The sequence below is a fragment of the Mustela putorius genome, unplaced genomic scaffold (assembly GCF_011764305.1).
Source record: "Mustela putorius furo isolate JIRA1106 unplaced genomic scaffold, ASM1176430v1.1 tig00000549_pilon_pilon_pilon, whole genome shotgun sequence".
NCBI lineage: Eukaryota > Metazoa > Chordata > Mammalia > Carnivora > Mustelidae > Mustela > Mustela putorius.
In genome coordinates this window covers 253751-269099 of record NW_025421411.1, presented here as the reverse complement: position 1 = coordinate 269099, position 15349 = coordinate 253751, and the positions used below count along the sequence as shown (strand labels likewise).

The 15349-nt window shown below is 37.9% G+C and overlaps 1 protein-coding gene across 1 annotated transcript in view; it reads left to right on the top strand.

Moving 5' to 3' along the window:
• HEPH (hephaestin) overlaps positions 1 to 15349 on the top strand; it is a 145870-nt gene that overhangs the window by 2212 nt on the left and 128309 nt on the right. The window contains 1 exon segment of the mRNA XM_045081218.1: positions 13084 to 13286. Coding sequence (XP_044937153.1) covers positions 13111 to 13286 — 176 coding nt within the window. The 5' untranslated portion in view covers positions 13084 to 13110.

Below are 15349 nucleotides of genomic sequence, written 5' to 3'. Positions count from 1 at the left end.
AATTTTCTTGTTGAAATAATGTACTCATTTTCTGCTTCACAAATTGAGGAGTTTATCTAGGTGATAGATCTTCGCACTACATAAATGGGAACCTCAAACACTTAAAAACAACCACTTGGTTTTTATATTTTAAGATCCGAAATGGTGTAGAATAAGCCAATAAATGATAGCTGAACCAAACTATCAGTTTTAAATCAAAATTGTTACTCATGTTTAGTGTCTAAATAGCAGAAATATTTTAGAAAACATGGGTTCATCTTCTGGCTTTGCCAGTAACTGGCTGCTTGACTTTGAGCAAATCCCTTTACCTCTCTGACCTCAGTTTTCTATATGTCACATGAAGGGATTGATAAAAGTTGGTTTCTGAAAGTCTTTATAGATATATGAATCTATAACACATTTGAGCTTTTTACTAAGCATCTATTGTATTCCAAGCTCTTTGCTAGGAACTCAAATCCATGATTTTGTTTTAACTTTGAAACAGTCTTGTGAAATAAATACTCCCATTTTTGGATGAGAAAACTAAGGCTCAGGTAGGTACAGGTGATTTGTTGAAAGGTCACATAGCAATTACAGGAAAGAAGAAGGATTTGCATCCAGGTCATCTAATTTAAAATTAGTTTACTTTCTATGATACTGCAACTGAGGTATGAGGAAATAAAGCAGTCTTATTACCAGAAACACCAATATGCAGTGGAATCATATTGTCCCAGGAATGGTATTGTGGTGACACACTGGACATTATTGCCAGGCTGGGGAATCAGAAATCTTAGGGTCTAGTACTGGCTTGCAGGATTTCAGGTGAGTTTCTTCCTCTCTGGGCCTCAATTTTCCCATCTTTGGCATGCTAGGATACAGTAAAATGATTAAATAATAATATGAATTGTACTTGTACTATCTGGAACGCTTTGGGGCTTTTAACATTTTCTGCATTTTCCCTCCCAGAAGAGAAAAGCCGATACCTACTGAAGGTGAGAAAATCCCTATATGGAATCTATTTTTTTAAAGTTTTTACTCAACTTATAGTTAATTAACATACAATGTACTATTAGTTTCAGGTGTACAATATAGTGATCCAATGTTTCCATACAACATTGGTGCTCATCACAAGTGCACTCCTGAATCACTGTTACCTATTTAACCCTTCCCCACCCACCTCCCCTTTGTTAACCATCAGTTTGTTCTCTATAGTTGAGAATCTGTTTCTTGGTTTGCTCTGCACCGCCCCCCCCATTTCTTTCCTCTTTGCTTGTTTGTTTTGTTTTGAGTCACAGGGCGAAGAAAAAATATTAAAACATTAAGAAAACAGAGAATCAAAGGTCAATCTTGATGGAGAGTTCTATTAGAAGGGCTGTCAGGCTTAGAGAAAAACCTCTAAAATTAGCTCAGCACTCCTGTGTTCAGTTGAATGATCTTTTGTCTAGAAGAGCCTGTTCAGTCCAGTGTAGCCCAGCAGAGGAAGAAAGATGGAGGGAGAGAAAAGAACACTGTGGCATTAAGGGAACAACTTGCAAATCCTAGGAAAAACAGTAATGCAAATTCTTTTGGGCAATGGGGACCAGGCCCATGTGGCATTTTGATGACAGGAAGATGAGGTTAAGGAAGAAGAGACTTGATTTGCTGCTAAATTTCTCCCTAAGGCTATTTTCAAGGGTATATAATTAAACTATGTCTAATTCCAAGTAGCCCAGAAATTCATTCACCCTTTCTCTCTTTCTCTCTTTTTCCATCTCCATCTCTCCCCCTCTCTCTGTTTCCACCTCTCCTACTTTGGGCACCTCTTCATTCTGTATTTCTTGTCTTTCCTTTCTTCTCACTTTTCTTTTCTTTCTCCCTCTCTCTTTCCTTCATTTCTTCCTTTTTCTTTCTTTCTTTCTTTCTTTCTTTCTTTCTTTCTTTCTTTCTTCTTTCTTCTTCCTTTCTTCATTTCTTTTTCTGTCTTCTTTTGGCTTTCTCCCAGGACTCTTCCTTACCTTACATATTTCATTTTTTTTAACCTTTCCCTTTCATTTTTTCTCTTGAGTCTGGCCTTTCTTTAGGACTTCTTTCTCTGGATTCAGCTGAAAGAAAATATCCCTGCCCAAGTGAAAAGATTACATAAGGATTTACATACTTTAACTTATCAAATTTTCACAGCAAACTAATGAGGAACCCAAAGCAGAGACTATCTCTATTTAAGAGATCATTGCCATGCATGGCTCAGGATACAGATGACTTGCTCAGTGTCATACAACTAATACATGATGATTCCAGAAATAGAGCCTATTTTTCTCTAGGGTCTGAAGATTTTCAGTTTTTACCATTAAATATCCAGGTGATCCTTACGGAATTCTATGGGTTTTCTTTTCTTCTGTTCTTATAGTGTATTGTAAAGCCAAATTAAAAATGACAATAACAACAATAATAGCAACAACAAATACAGCTTTGGGAAGAAAAAGAGGAAATCAGTAGAGACAAAGAAAACTTTTTTTTTTCAGGTGACTATTAAATTCTCAATGCTATCTCATTCAACTACAACTGAAAACAGTATTCAAACCTGTCTATCTGACTCAAAAGTTCTGATATTTTTCATTATATCATGTTGTTTCCAAAGAGACTAATCTCAGCCAAATACATGTCCTGTATGCTTAACATGTGTTGCTGTGTGTGGGAAATTATGAGTGTGTACATGTTGTGCCTATATATAAAATGTTAAATCATAGTGATCCTGGTAAATTTCATTTCTAAACCTATTTCCATCTGTAATAGTAATAGCCACTAATACTTTTTGATCACTTACTTAGGCACTTGATCACTTACTTAAGTCCTATGCACTTATAGATTAATATTCATTTAATCTTCCAACTTCTCTGCAATATAGCTAATAGTATTAATTCAATTTAAAAGGTGAAAAGACTATGTCTAGAGAAATGAAATAGTTTATCAAGTCACACAGGAAAAGTGGAGCTAGGATTGGTTTAGGTAGTCTGATTTCAAACCCTGTGTCCTGGATGTGAAACAGGGAAGACAATCCTTATCTTACAAAAGTTTGAGAATTTAAAAATGGCAGATATAAAAATCATACTATATAGTGGGAAGTGCTAGGCAAATGCTAGGTAGTATTTTTTATCAGGTTTTATTGTCTAGCTCTTTTGGTTATTAGTCACCACCTTTGGAAGGCAGCTATGCTCACCACTATACCACCAACGCTAGTCACCACCTTTGAATGGTTGCTCATTGTATGCTGAAGGTCTGTACTGGTTTATTTACAGAATATTTTCACATTTATTATGGAATTCTCTAATTGTGAAGCTCTTACCCAGGGCAGTTTTCTCTCTAGTTAAGTGAGTTTAAGGTATAACAACTTTTAAAAAACAATCTGAGGGGTTTGAATTGGAGGGTGGGTGGGAGGTTGGGGTACCACCTGGTGGGTATTATAGAGGGCACGGATTGCATGGACCACTGGGTGAAAAAATAATGAATACTATTATGCCGAAAATAAATAAAAAATAAATAATAAGAAAAAAAGGTACAACAACTTTGCTGGCATCTTTCTGAAAGGGGAGTTTAAACGATGCCTAGGTTATATCCAAACTTTTATTGAACAAATGACACCCCTTTCCTGTCAAGTGTTCCAGGGCATTTGTGTTACTTATGTGGGACTATATTTAGACATATGTAAATGTACCTGTGTTTTATCAGTGAGTGGGAGTATTGGCAGACTGTGAGAGCTTAAAAGGATTCTTTGAGAGCTCTTTATGTAAAACATATTTTTGTAGTTCTGCATTTTTGCATTTCATTATATTCTCAAACACTCATGACCCCCAAAAGTTAAGAACTGTATAGGGCAGCTCCATTATATTACAGGTAGGGAAATTTGGGCTTAATAAAGTGAATTGCCAAAAATTACTCTTTGAAATCAGTGGCAAACTTGAACCAGAGTCAACTGGTGGGAAATTGTATGTTTGTGTCAGCTTATGGCACTCTAGTAGTAGCTGTTTATGGTATAACTATAGAGCCCCCATCACCATTTTTGGCAATAGATACACAAAGACCTCTAAGATATGACATACATCTTCAAAGAGTTTATAGTCCAATCTGATAAATAAAGACAGTTCATGAGCCAACTCACAGAATGGTAACACAAATATAAAGTCCAACTTAATGCAGTTGGGTGTTATAGAGAGTAAGTGGTCTATCAGAGGTCACTGTTATGGAGAGCCTACAAGGGGCTTTCTGGGGAAATTAGGATTTAAGTTAGCCCTTAGAGTAGAAATGTAGAACATATGGTTTGTCAGGAGAGAGTAGAGATAAATAAAGTGTAGTCAGGTGGGAGAAAGAGAAGGAAACCAGCAGTTACTTTGTTATGTTCTAAACATGAATCATACTGGGGCCCTTTCACGTAACTTTTCTAATTTACTTCTACAAGGTTAACATTATTATACATATTTTATAAGTAGGAAAACAAGTTTCGAGTGGTTATGTATTACCCAAGTCTACACAACTGGTCAGTGGGAGACCCAGGTTTTGGAAAGAAAAACCCAGGAGCAGGTCCTCCTCTATATCAAGTGTTTTCTGCCAAATGTCATATGGAGACTTGGAATTAACACTTGATCCATTGCTGTATGGGGAAGGTACTGAGATTTTGTAGGGGAGTCAATTGTTTTGTTTATTAACCAGGGTAAATATCTAGGTCTAGCCAGAGTAAATATCTGGGAATTTTCTATGTGAGTCTGTATATATTTTGATTTTCTATTCTTGATTAATCGTCATATTAATATATGTAAGTCTGTATATACCTTTGATTTTCTATTTTTGATTAATAGTCACTATCTCATATGTATAGGACTAGAATTCAGTGAAATTATTTATATAAACCACTGAACATTGTGTTTAGCATATAGTAATCTCTCAATGAATGGTAGCTTCGATATGTATTACCCTCATCATGAATGAGATTAACTAGGTGTATCTCTTGCTATATGAGTATATGTGTATTTCTAGAAGTGATTATAACAACATGTGGTTACATATTGCAGAGTGGATGGCACTTTCACAGATATATCTATGGCTATAAGTAGATGCATGTTCTCTGTGCTTTTATGTATATGAGTATATTTTGTGGAAGGTGGTATAGTATGGTGATCGAGAACACGAGTTTGAAGTCATACTTTCTGGGCTCACAACTCAATTCTATTGATTGTTAATGAGGTGACCTTGGGCAAATTCCTTTACACTTCTGTCATGCAGTTTCTTCTTCTGTAATTTGGGGATAATAATGGCATATGTTTCATAGTGTGGTTGTGAGGATTAATGATTTAATCTATATAAAACTCATAGAATAGTATCTGGTTTGCCATTCACACACAATAATATTGATTTATTGTTGTTGTTATTAAAGTATAAGACTCTGTGTGACAGTGCGATTTTATGTGTGCATGCAAGTGTTTGCATTTCTGTTTTAGATAATACTGCATGCACTTATGTCTGCTTTTATATAAGACTGCATGAATTTATGTATTTGTGTATTTATATTATTGTCTATATTTCTGGTTTTGACCATAGCTGTGTATGATTTGACTGAAGGCTTCATCCCAACCCCAAGAAGTCCAGCCTTTTGGCTGATGTACTGGATTGAAAGACTAGAGACTCAGTTCTGACTCTGACTCAGGAATTGTTCTAATAAAATGTGTTTGTGCATAGCAGAGAACATTTCTTCTAAGATGCTAACATTTCCCTCGCATACTTTCACTTCTTTTGTTTCATTATTTACTTTTTTGAAGCATATTACAAATTCAGAAAAGTGCACAAATGCTAAATTCATAGCACAATATATTTTCACAAATGGAACACACCCATGTAGCCAGTATGTAGATCAATAAATATAGCATACCTACAAGCATTTATCCTCTTCTTTTCCCAGTCACTTATCTCTTCCTAAAGGGCAAACACTATCTTGGCTTCTAACAGCATAGATAAGTTTTATCTGATTTTGTACTTTACCTAAATGAAATCATACAGTATGTATATACTTTTGTTTGGTATCTGGTGTCTTATTTCTTTCTGCAATGTTATATTTGTGAGAGACATCTATTTTTTTTATTTGTAGTTGTAGTTTATTCATCATCATTGCTATATAGAATTCCACTGTATAAATAAAATACAGTTTACTCATTCATTCTAGTGTTCATTGACATTTTGGTTATTTCTTTTTTTAGGTCTATGAACATTCCAGTAAACGTTTTTTGGTGAATTCTCATTTGTTTTTTTTTTTTTTTTTTTTTTTTTATTTTTTATTTTTTATAAACATATATTTTTTATATACATATATTTTTATCCCCAGGTCTGTGAATCACCAGGTTTACACACTTCACAGCACTCACCAAATCACATACCCTCCCCAATGTCCATAATCCCACCCCCTTCTCCCCAGCCCCCTCCCCCCGGCAACCCTCAGTTTGTTTTGTGAGATTAAGAGTCAGTTATGGTTTGTCTCCCTCCCAATCCCATCTTGTTTCATTTATTCTTCTACCCACTTAAGCCTCCATGTTGCATCACCACTTCCTCATATCAGGGAGATCATATGATAGTTGTCTTTCTCTGCTTGACTTATTTCGCTAAGCATGATACGCTCTAGTTCCATCCATGTTGTTGCAAATGGCAAGATTTCATTTCTTTTGATGGCTGCATAGTATTCCATTGTGTATATATACCACATCTTCTTGATCCATTCATCTGTTGATGGACATCTAGGTTCTTTCCATAGTTTGGCTATTGTGGACATTGCTGCTATAAACATTCGGGTGCATGTGTCCCTTTGGATCACTACATTTGTATCTTTAGGGTAAATACCCAATAGTGCAATTGCTGGGTCATAGGGCAGTTCTATTTTCAACATTTTGAGGAACCTCCATGCTGTTTTCCAGAGTGGCTGCACCAGCTTGCATTCCCACCAACAGTGTAGGAGGGTTCCCCTTTCTCCGCATCCTCGCCAGCATCTGTCATTTCCTGACTTGTTGATTTTAGCCATTCTGACTGGTGTGAGGTGATATCTCATTGTGGTTTTGATTTGTATTTCCCTGATGCCAAGTGATATGGAGCACTTTTTCATGTGTCTGTTGGCCATCTGGATGTCTTCTTTGCAGAAATGTCTGTTCATGTCTTCTGCCCATTTCTTGATTGGATTATTTGTTCTTTGGGTGTTGAGTTTGCTAAGTTCTTTATAGATTCTGGACACTAGTCCTTCATCTGATATGTCGTTTGCAAATATCTTCTCCCATTCTGTCAGTTGTCTTTTGATTTTGTTAACTGTTTCCTTTGCTGTGCAAAAGCTTTTGATCTTGATGAAATCCCAGTAGTTCATTTTTTCCCTTGCTTCCCTTGCCTTTTGCGTTGTTCCTAGGAAGATGTTGCTGCGGCAGAGGTCGAAGAGGTTGCTGCCCGTGTTCTCCTCAAGGATTTTGATGGATTCCTTTCGTACATTGAGGTCCTTCATCCATTTTGAGTCTATTTTTGTGTGTGGTGTAAGGAAATGGTCCAATTTCATTTTTCTGCATGTGGCTGTCCAATTTTCCCAGCACCATTTATTGAAAAGGCTGTCTTTTTTCCATTGGACCTTCTTTCCTGCTTTGTCGAAGATTAGTTGACCATAGAGTTGAGGGTCTATTTCTGGGCTCTCTATTCTGTTCCATTGATCTATGTGTCTGTTTTTGTGCCAGTACCATGCTGTCTTGATGATGACAGCTTTGTAATAGAGCTTGAAGTCCGGAATTGTGATGCCACCAACGTTGGCTTTCTTTTTCAATATCCCTTTGGCTATTCGAGGTCTTTTCTGGTTCCATATAAATTTTAGAATTATTTGTTCCATTTCTTTGAAAAAGATGGATGGTACTTTGATAGGAATTGCATTAAATGTGTAGATTGCTTTAGGTAGCATAGACATTTTCACAATATTTATTCTTCCAATCCAGGAGCATGGAACATTTTTCCATTTCTTTGTGTCTTCCTCAATTTCTTTCATGAGTACTTTATAGTTTTCTGAGTATAGATTCTGTGTCTCTTTGGTTAGGTTTATTCCTAGGTATCTTATGGTTTTGGATGCAATTGTAAATGGGATTGACTCCTTAATATCTCTTTCTTCTGTCTTGCTGTTGGTGTAGAGAAATGCAACTGATTTCTGTGCATTGATTTTATATCCTGACACTTTACTGAATTCCTGTATAAGTTCTAGCAGTTTTGGAGTGGAGTCTTTGGGTTTTCCACATATAGTATCATATCATCTGCGAAGAGTGATAATTTGACTTCTTCTTTGCCGATTTGGATGCCTTTAATTTCCTTTTGTTGTCTGATTGCTGAGGCTAGGACCTCTAGTACGATGTTGAATAGCAGTGGTGATAATGGACATCCCTGCCGTGTTCCTGACCTTAGCGGAAAAGCTTTCAGTTTTTCTCCATTGAGAATGATATTTGCGGTGGGTTTTTCATAGATGGCTTTGATGATATTGAGGTATGTGCCCTCTATCCCTACACTTTGAAGAGTTTTGATCAGGAAGGGATGTTGTACTTTGTCAAATGCTTTTTCAGCATCTATTGAGAGTATCATATGGTTCTTGTTCTTACTTTTATTGATGTGTTGTATCACATTGACTGATTTGCGGATGTTGAACCAACCTTGCAGCCCTGGAATAAATCCCACTTGGTCGTGGTGAATAATCTTTTTAATGTACTGTTGAATCCGATTGGCTAGTATTTTGTTGAGTATTTTCGCATCTGTGTTCATCAAGGATATCGGTCTATAGCTCTCTTTTTTGGTGGGATCCTTGTCTGGTTTTGGGATCAAGGTGATGCTGGCCTCATAAAATGAGTTTGGAAGTTTTCCTTCCATTTCTATTTTTTGGAACAGTTTCAGGAGAATAGGAATTAGTTCTTCTTTAAATGTTGGTAGAATTCCCCCGGGAAGCCGTCTGGCCCTGGGCTTTTGTTTGTTTGGAGATTTTTAATGACTGTTTCAATCTCCTTACTGGTTATGGGTCTGTTCAGGCTTTCTATTTCTTCATGGTTCAGTTGTGGTAGTTTATATGTTTCTAGGAATGCATCCATTTCTTCCAGATTGTCAAATTTATTGCCGTAGAGTTGCTCATAGTATGTTCTTATAATAGTTTGTATTTCCTTGGTGTTAGTTGTGATCTCTCCTCTTTCATTCATGATTTTATTTATTTGGGTCCTTTCTCTTTTCTTTTTGATAAGTCGGGCCAGGGGTTTATCAATTTTATTAATTCTTTCAAAGAACCAGCTCCTAGTTTCGTTGATTTGTTCTATTGTTTTTTGGTTTCTATTTCATTGATTTCTGCTCTGATCTTTATGATTTCTCTTCTCCTGCTGGGCTTAGGGTTTCTTTCTTGTTCCTTCTCCAGCTCCTTTAGGTGTAGGGTTAGGTTGTGTACCTGAGACCTTTCTTGTTTCTTGAGAAAGGCTTGTACCGCTATATATTTTCCTCTCAGGACTGCCTTTGTTGTGTCCCACAGATTTTGAACCGTTGTATTTTCATTATCATTTGTTTCCATGATTTTTTTCAATTCTTCTTTAATTTCCCGGTTGACCCATTCATTCTTTAGAAGGATACTCTTTAGTCTCCATGTATTTGGGTTCTTTCCAAACTTCCTTTTGTGGTTGAGTTCTAGCTTTAGAGCATTGTGGTCTGAAAATATGCAGGGAATGATCCCAATCTTTTGATACCGGTTGAGTCCTGATTTAGGACCGAGGATGTGATCTATTCTGGAGAATGTACCATGTGCACTAGAGAAGAATGTGTATTCTGTTGCTTTGGGATGAAATATTCTGAATATATCTGTGATGTCCATCTGGTCCAGTGTGTCATTTAAGGCCTTTATTTCCTTGCTGATCTTTTGCTTGGATGACCTGTCCATTTCAGTGAGGGGAATATTAAAGTCCCCTACTATTATTGTATTGTTGTTTATGTGTTTCTTTGATTTTGTTATTAATTGGTTTATATAGTTGGCTGCTCCCACGTTGGGGGCATAGATATTTAAAATTGTTAAATCTTCTTGTTGGACAGACCCTTTGAGTATGATATAGTGTCCTTCCTCATCTCTTATTACAGTCTTTGGCTTAAAATCTAATTGATCTGATATAAGGATTGCCACTCCTGCTTTCTTCTGATGTCCATTAGCATGGTAAATTCTTTTCCACCCCCTCACTTTAAATCTGGAGGTGTCTTCGGGCTTAAAATGTGTTTCTTGGAGGCAACATATAGATGGGTTTTGTTTTTTTATCCATTCTGATACCCTGTGTCTTTTGACAGGGGCATTTTAGCCCATTCACATTCAGGGTAACTATTGAGAGATATGAATTTAGTGCCATTGTATTGCCTGTAAGGTGACTGTTACTGTATATGGTCTCTGTTCCTTTCTGATCTACCACTTGTAGGCTCTCTCTTTGCTTAGAGGACCCCTTTCAATATTTCCTGTAGAGCTGGTTTGGTATTTGCAAATTCTTTCAGTTGTTGTTTGTCCTGGAAGCTTTTAATCTCTCCTTCTATTTTCAATGATAGCCTAGCTGGATATAGTATTCTTGGCTGCATGTTTTTCTCGTTTAGTGCTCTGAAAATATCATGCCAGCTCTTTCTGGCCTGCCAGGTCTCTGTGGATAAGTCAGCTGCCAATCTAATATTTTTACCATTGTATGTTACAGACTTCTTTTCCCGGGCTGCTTTCAGGATTTTCTCTTTGTCATTGAGACTTGTAAATTTTACTATTATGTGACGGGGTGTGGGCCTATTCTTATTTATTTTGAGGGGCATTCTCTGAACCTCCTGAATTTTGATGCTTGTTCCCTTTGCCATATTGGGGAAATTCTCCCCAATAATTCTCTCCAGTATACCTTCTGCTCCCCTCTCACTTTCTTCTTCTTCTGGAATCCCAATTATTCTAATGTTGTTTCGTCTTATGGTGTCACTTATTTCTCGAATTCTCCCCTCGTGGTCCAGTAGCTGTTTGTCCCTCTTTTGATCAGCTTCTTTATTCTCTGTCATTTGGTCTTCTATATCACTAATTCTTTCTTCTGCCTCATTTATCCTAGCAGTGAGAGCCTCCATTTTTGATTGCACCTCATTAATAGCTTTTTTGATTTCAACTTGGTTAGATTTTAGTTCTTTTATTTCTCCAGAAAGGGCTTTTATATCTCTCGAGAGGGTTTCTCTAATATCTTCCATGCCTTTTTCGAGCCCGGCTAGAACCTTGAGAATTGTCATTCTGAACTCTAGATCTGACATATTACCGATGTCTGTATTGATTAGGTCCCTAGCCTTCGGTACTGCCTCTTGTTCTTTTTTTTGTGGTGAATTTTTACGTCTTGTCATTTTGTCCAGATAAGAGTAAATGAAGGGGCAAGTAAAATACTAAAAGGGTGGCAACAACCCCAGGAAAATATGCTTTAGCCAAATTAGAAGAGATCCAAAATCGTGAGTGGGGAGAAAGGGGATAAAAAGAGGTTCAAAAAGGAAGAAAGAAAAAAGAAAAAAAAAAAAAAAAAAAAAAAAAGAATTTTTTTTTTAAAAAAGAAAACACCTAAGAAAAATGTAAAAATATATATATATATATTAGATAAACTAGTAAAAAATCGTTAAAAAAGAAAAAGGTAACAGTTAAAAAAAAAAAAAATTTTACCCGAAGGCGAGAAAAAAAAAAAAAAAAAAAAAAAAAAAATGAAAAAGAAAAAATTAAATTAACTGCAAGACTAAAAAAAATCACAGGGAAAAAGCCTTGAGTTCCGTGCTTTGCTTTCTCCTCCTCTGGAATTCTGCTGCTCTCCTTGGTATTGAAACCGCACTCCTTGGTAGGTGAACTTGGTCTCGGCTGGATTTCTTGTTGATCTTCTGGGGGAGGGGCCTGGTGTAGTGATTCTCAAGTGTCTTTGCCCCAGGCGGAATTACACCGCCCTTACCCGGGGCCGGGGTGAGTAATCCGCTCGGGTTTGCTTTCAGGAGCTTTTGTTACCTGAGCGCTTTCCGTAGAGTTCCGGAGGACGGGAATACAAATGGCGGCCTCCTGGTCTCCGGCCCGGAGGAGCCGAGAGCCCAGGGCCCCACTCCTCAGTGCGCCCTCAGAGAACAGCGCCCAGTTACTCCCGTCTGCCTGACCTCCGGCCGCGCTCCGAGCTCACCGAGCCTGCGACCGGTTCAAGGTAACACGGAGCTGCGAGCTTACTGTCGGCTCTGTCTCTGTAGCCGGCTTTCCCGTTCCAATACCCGCAAGCTCTGCGACACTCAGACACCCCCGATCCTTCTGTGACCCTGCGGGACCTGAGGCCACGCTGACCCCGCGTGGGCTTCGCCCCGGTTTAGCCTCTGGAGCGATGTCCCTCCGCGGAACAGACTTTTAAAAGTCCTGATTTTGTGCGCGGTTGCTCCGCCGCTTGCCGGGAGCCGGCCCCTCCCCCCGGGGTCTATCTTCCCGTCGCTTTGGATTCACTTCTCCGCCGGTCCTACCTTTCAGAAAGTGGTTGTTTTTCTGTTTCCAGAATTGCTGTTCTTCTTCTCTTCGATCTGCCGATGGATTTTCAGGTGTTTGCAATCTTTAGATAAGCTATCTAGCTGATCTCCGGCTAGCTGAAGCAGTCTCAGCTTGCTACTTCTCCACCATCTTGACTCCTCCCTCTCATTTGTTTTTAAACAATTCATAGAGGATGGAAAGTGGCAACAAAGGAAAAAGAGGTATAGGGAGAATTGGTGACTTGATTTAGGTGCCAGTGAGTGAGTCAGTGACCCAACCAAATTTCTGGTGCCCGTTTCCTAATTCTTGGGCCAGATTACATTCTTCCTTTTACACTGCTGAAGGGACTGTATCCAGACTTCTAATCTGAAAGAAGCGATGCATGATTATCACTATAAGTGGCCTTTCAACTTTGGTCTCCAAAGTCCAATATACACAGATCATTGAATGTTTCTTGAATTGAAAGAGATCAGGTAAGGGAGAGATTCTGAGCTAATTCTTTTTTTTTTTTTCTTTCTCAGGTAATTGGTTTGGCTCTTGCCTCTTCAGTTTTTCAGACACAGGCAAAGACCTTTGTTTTCTTTCTCTCTTAACAGCTATTCATCTGACAGATTCCCAGAGTAATGTGGGCCATGGAACCAGGCCATCTCATCTGGACTCTGTTCTTGATGCAACCTTTGTGGCCCCATCCAACTGATGGGGCCACTCGAGTTTACTACTTGGCCATCCAGGATGTGCAGTGGAACTATGCTCCCAAGGGAAGGAACATCATCAGGAACCAGACTCTGGATGACGACACGTATGTGTAATCATTTGTGGATCCCTTGAGGTCAAGAGGTAGCCTTTTAAATATCTTTTACTCAGGGTGTGTTAGCAGCCAGCTCTTGATCTTCATGGCCATATAATCAGTGGTACATTTGCTGGTAAGAGTTATTTGACTCAGGAGACAGCAACCTATAAGGAGTCTTCTTTTCCACACTGAGGTGCCTCAGCGTTTTTAGGGTCTTAAATGATATTCCATATTCTCTTGATTTGAAAATGGTATCTACCATGCATTCAAAAAAAGAAAGAAACATGAAATATATACAATATTCATAAGATGTGTGTGTTGGAACTATGCTCCTATACTTTAGTGGAACTACATTGATATTGGATATGTGAAAATGTGAAAAAAAATGTGGTAAGCCTCAGAATCAAGGTAATAATAGTAGTAGCTATGAATTATGTAACAGTGTCTCTGCAATAGTCACCATACTAGAAATATACATGCTTTCTCTCACATAATTATCACAAAAGCTCGAGGAGGTGAGTATGAATATTCTCATCTTACAGATGAGAAAACAGATTCAAGGAGATCAAGAGCCTTGCCCAAGTCCTATAGCTAGTAAACAGAAGAACTGGAACTTAACTTGGACAATGCTAGTACTCTTCTCACCATTTTGCCTTTCAAAGATTCCATAAGATTAGTATTTCTTAATGTTTGAGCCTTGCTATGTTCTTCAAATATATGTTAAAAACTAATGTATTAAAGAATCTTTTGTGATCATGAATCACTTTACCTCCTCAAATCCTCAGAATTTTCCAAAGTTGAATATAATATCTAAAAGATCCCTAGTATGTATTAGAGTTAGAAAAGCAGCTACACTTTCTGTTTGTTTGTTTGTTTTTGACAAACCACCTACTTATCCATCTAGTTTTGGAGTAACACAGACTTTTTATTAGAGGTGTCCTTTAGGGATAACTTTATTAAGTCCCATCCCCAATTTTATTATTTTATGTATTTCTGTGTTTATTTCCCTCACTATAGCACATATCCTTCCCAATGAGCATCACCCAGTGACTCCATCCCTCCAACCCCCTTCCCCTCCAGCAACCCTCAGTTTGTTTCCTGAGATTAAGAGTCTCTTATGGTTTTCTCACTCCCTGATCACATCTTATTTCATTATTCCCTCCCTTCCACATGACCCCCCACACTGCCTCTCAAATTCCTCATATCACTGATATCATATGATAATTGTCTCTCTCTGATTGACTTATTTTGCTTAGCACAATACCCTATAGCTCCATCCACATCATTGCAAATGGCAAGATTCTGTTTTGTTTTTTGATGGCTGCATAGTATTCCATTGCATGCATCTATATGACATCTCATATAAAGGGCTATATGAATCTATATGCATGCAATGGAATTATATATATATATACATGCATCTATATGCATGCAATGGAAATATATATATATATATATATATATATATATATATATATACCACATACATACCACATCTTCTTTATCCATTCATCTGTTGATGGACATCTAGGCCCTTCCTACAGCTTGGCTATTGTGGACATTGCTGCTATAAACATGACAGTGCTCCTGCCCCTTCAGATCACTACATTTGTATCTTTAGGGTAAATATCCAGTAGTGCAATTGCTGGGTCATAGGGTAGCTCTATTTTCAACTACTTGAGGAAACTCCATACTGTTTTCCAGAGTGGTTGCACCAGTTGCATTCCCACCAACAGTGTAGGAGGTTTCCCCTTTCTCTGCATCCTCACCAATGCCTGTCATTTCCTGACTGGTTAATTTTACCCATTCTGACTGGTGTGAGGCGGTATCTCACCGGGGTTTTGATTTGTATTTCCCTGATGCTGAGTGATGTTGAGCATTTCTTAATGTGCCTGTCGGCCAACTGCATGCCTTTGCAGAAATGTCTGTTCATGTCTTCTGACCATTTCTTGATCAGATTATTTGTTCTTTGGGTGTTGAGTTTGATAAGTTCTTTATAGATTTTTGGATACTAGCCCTTTATATGAGATGTCATTTGCAAATATCTTCTCCCATTCTGTCAGTTGTATTTT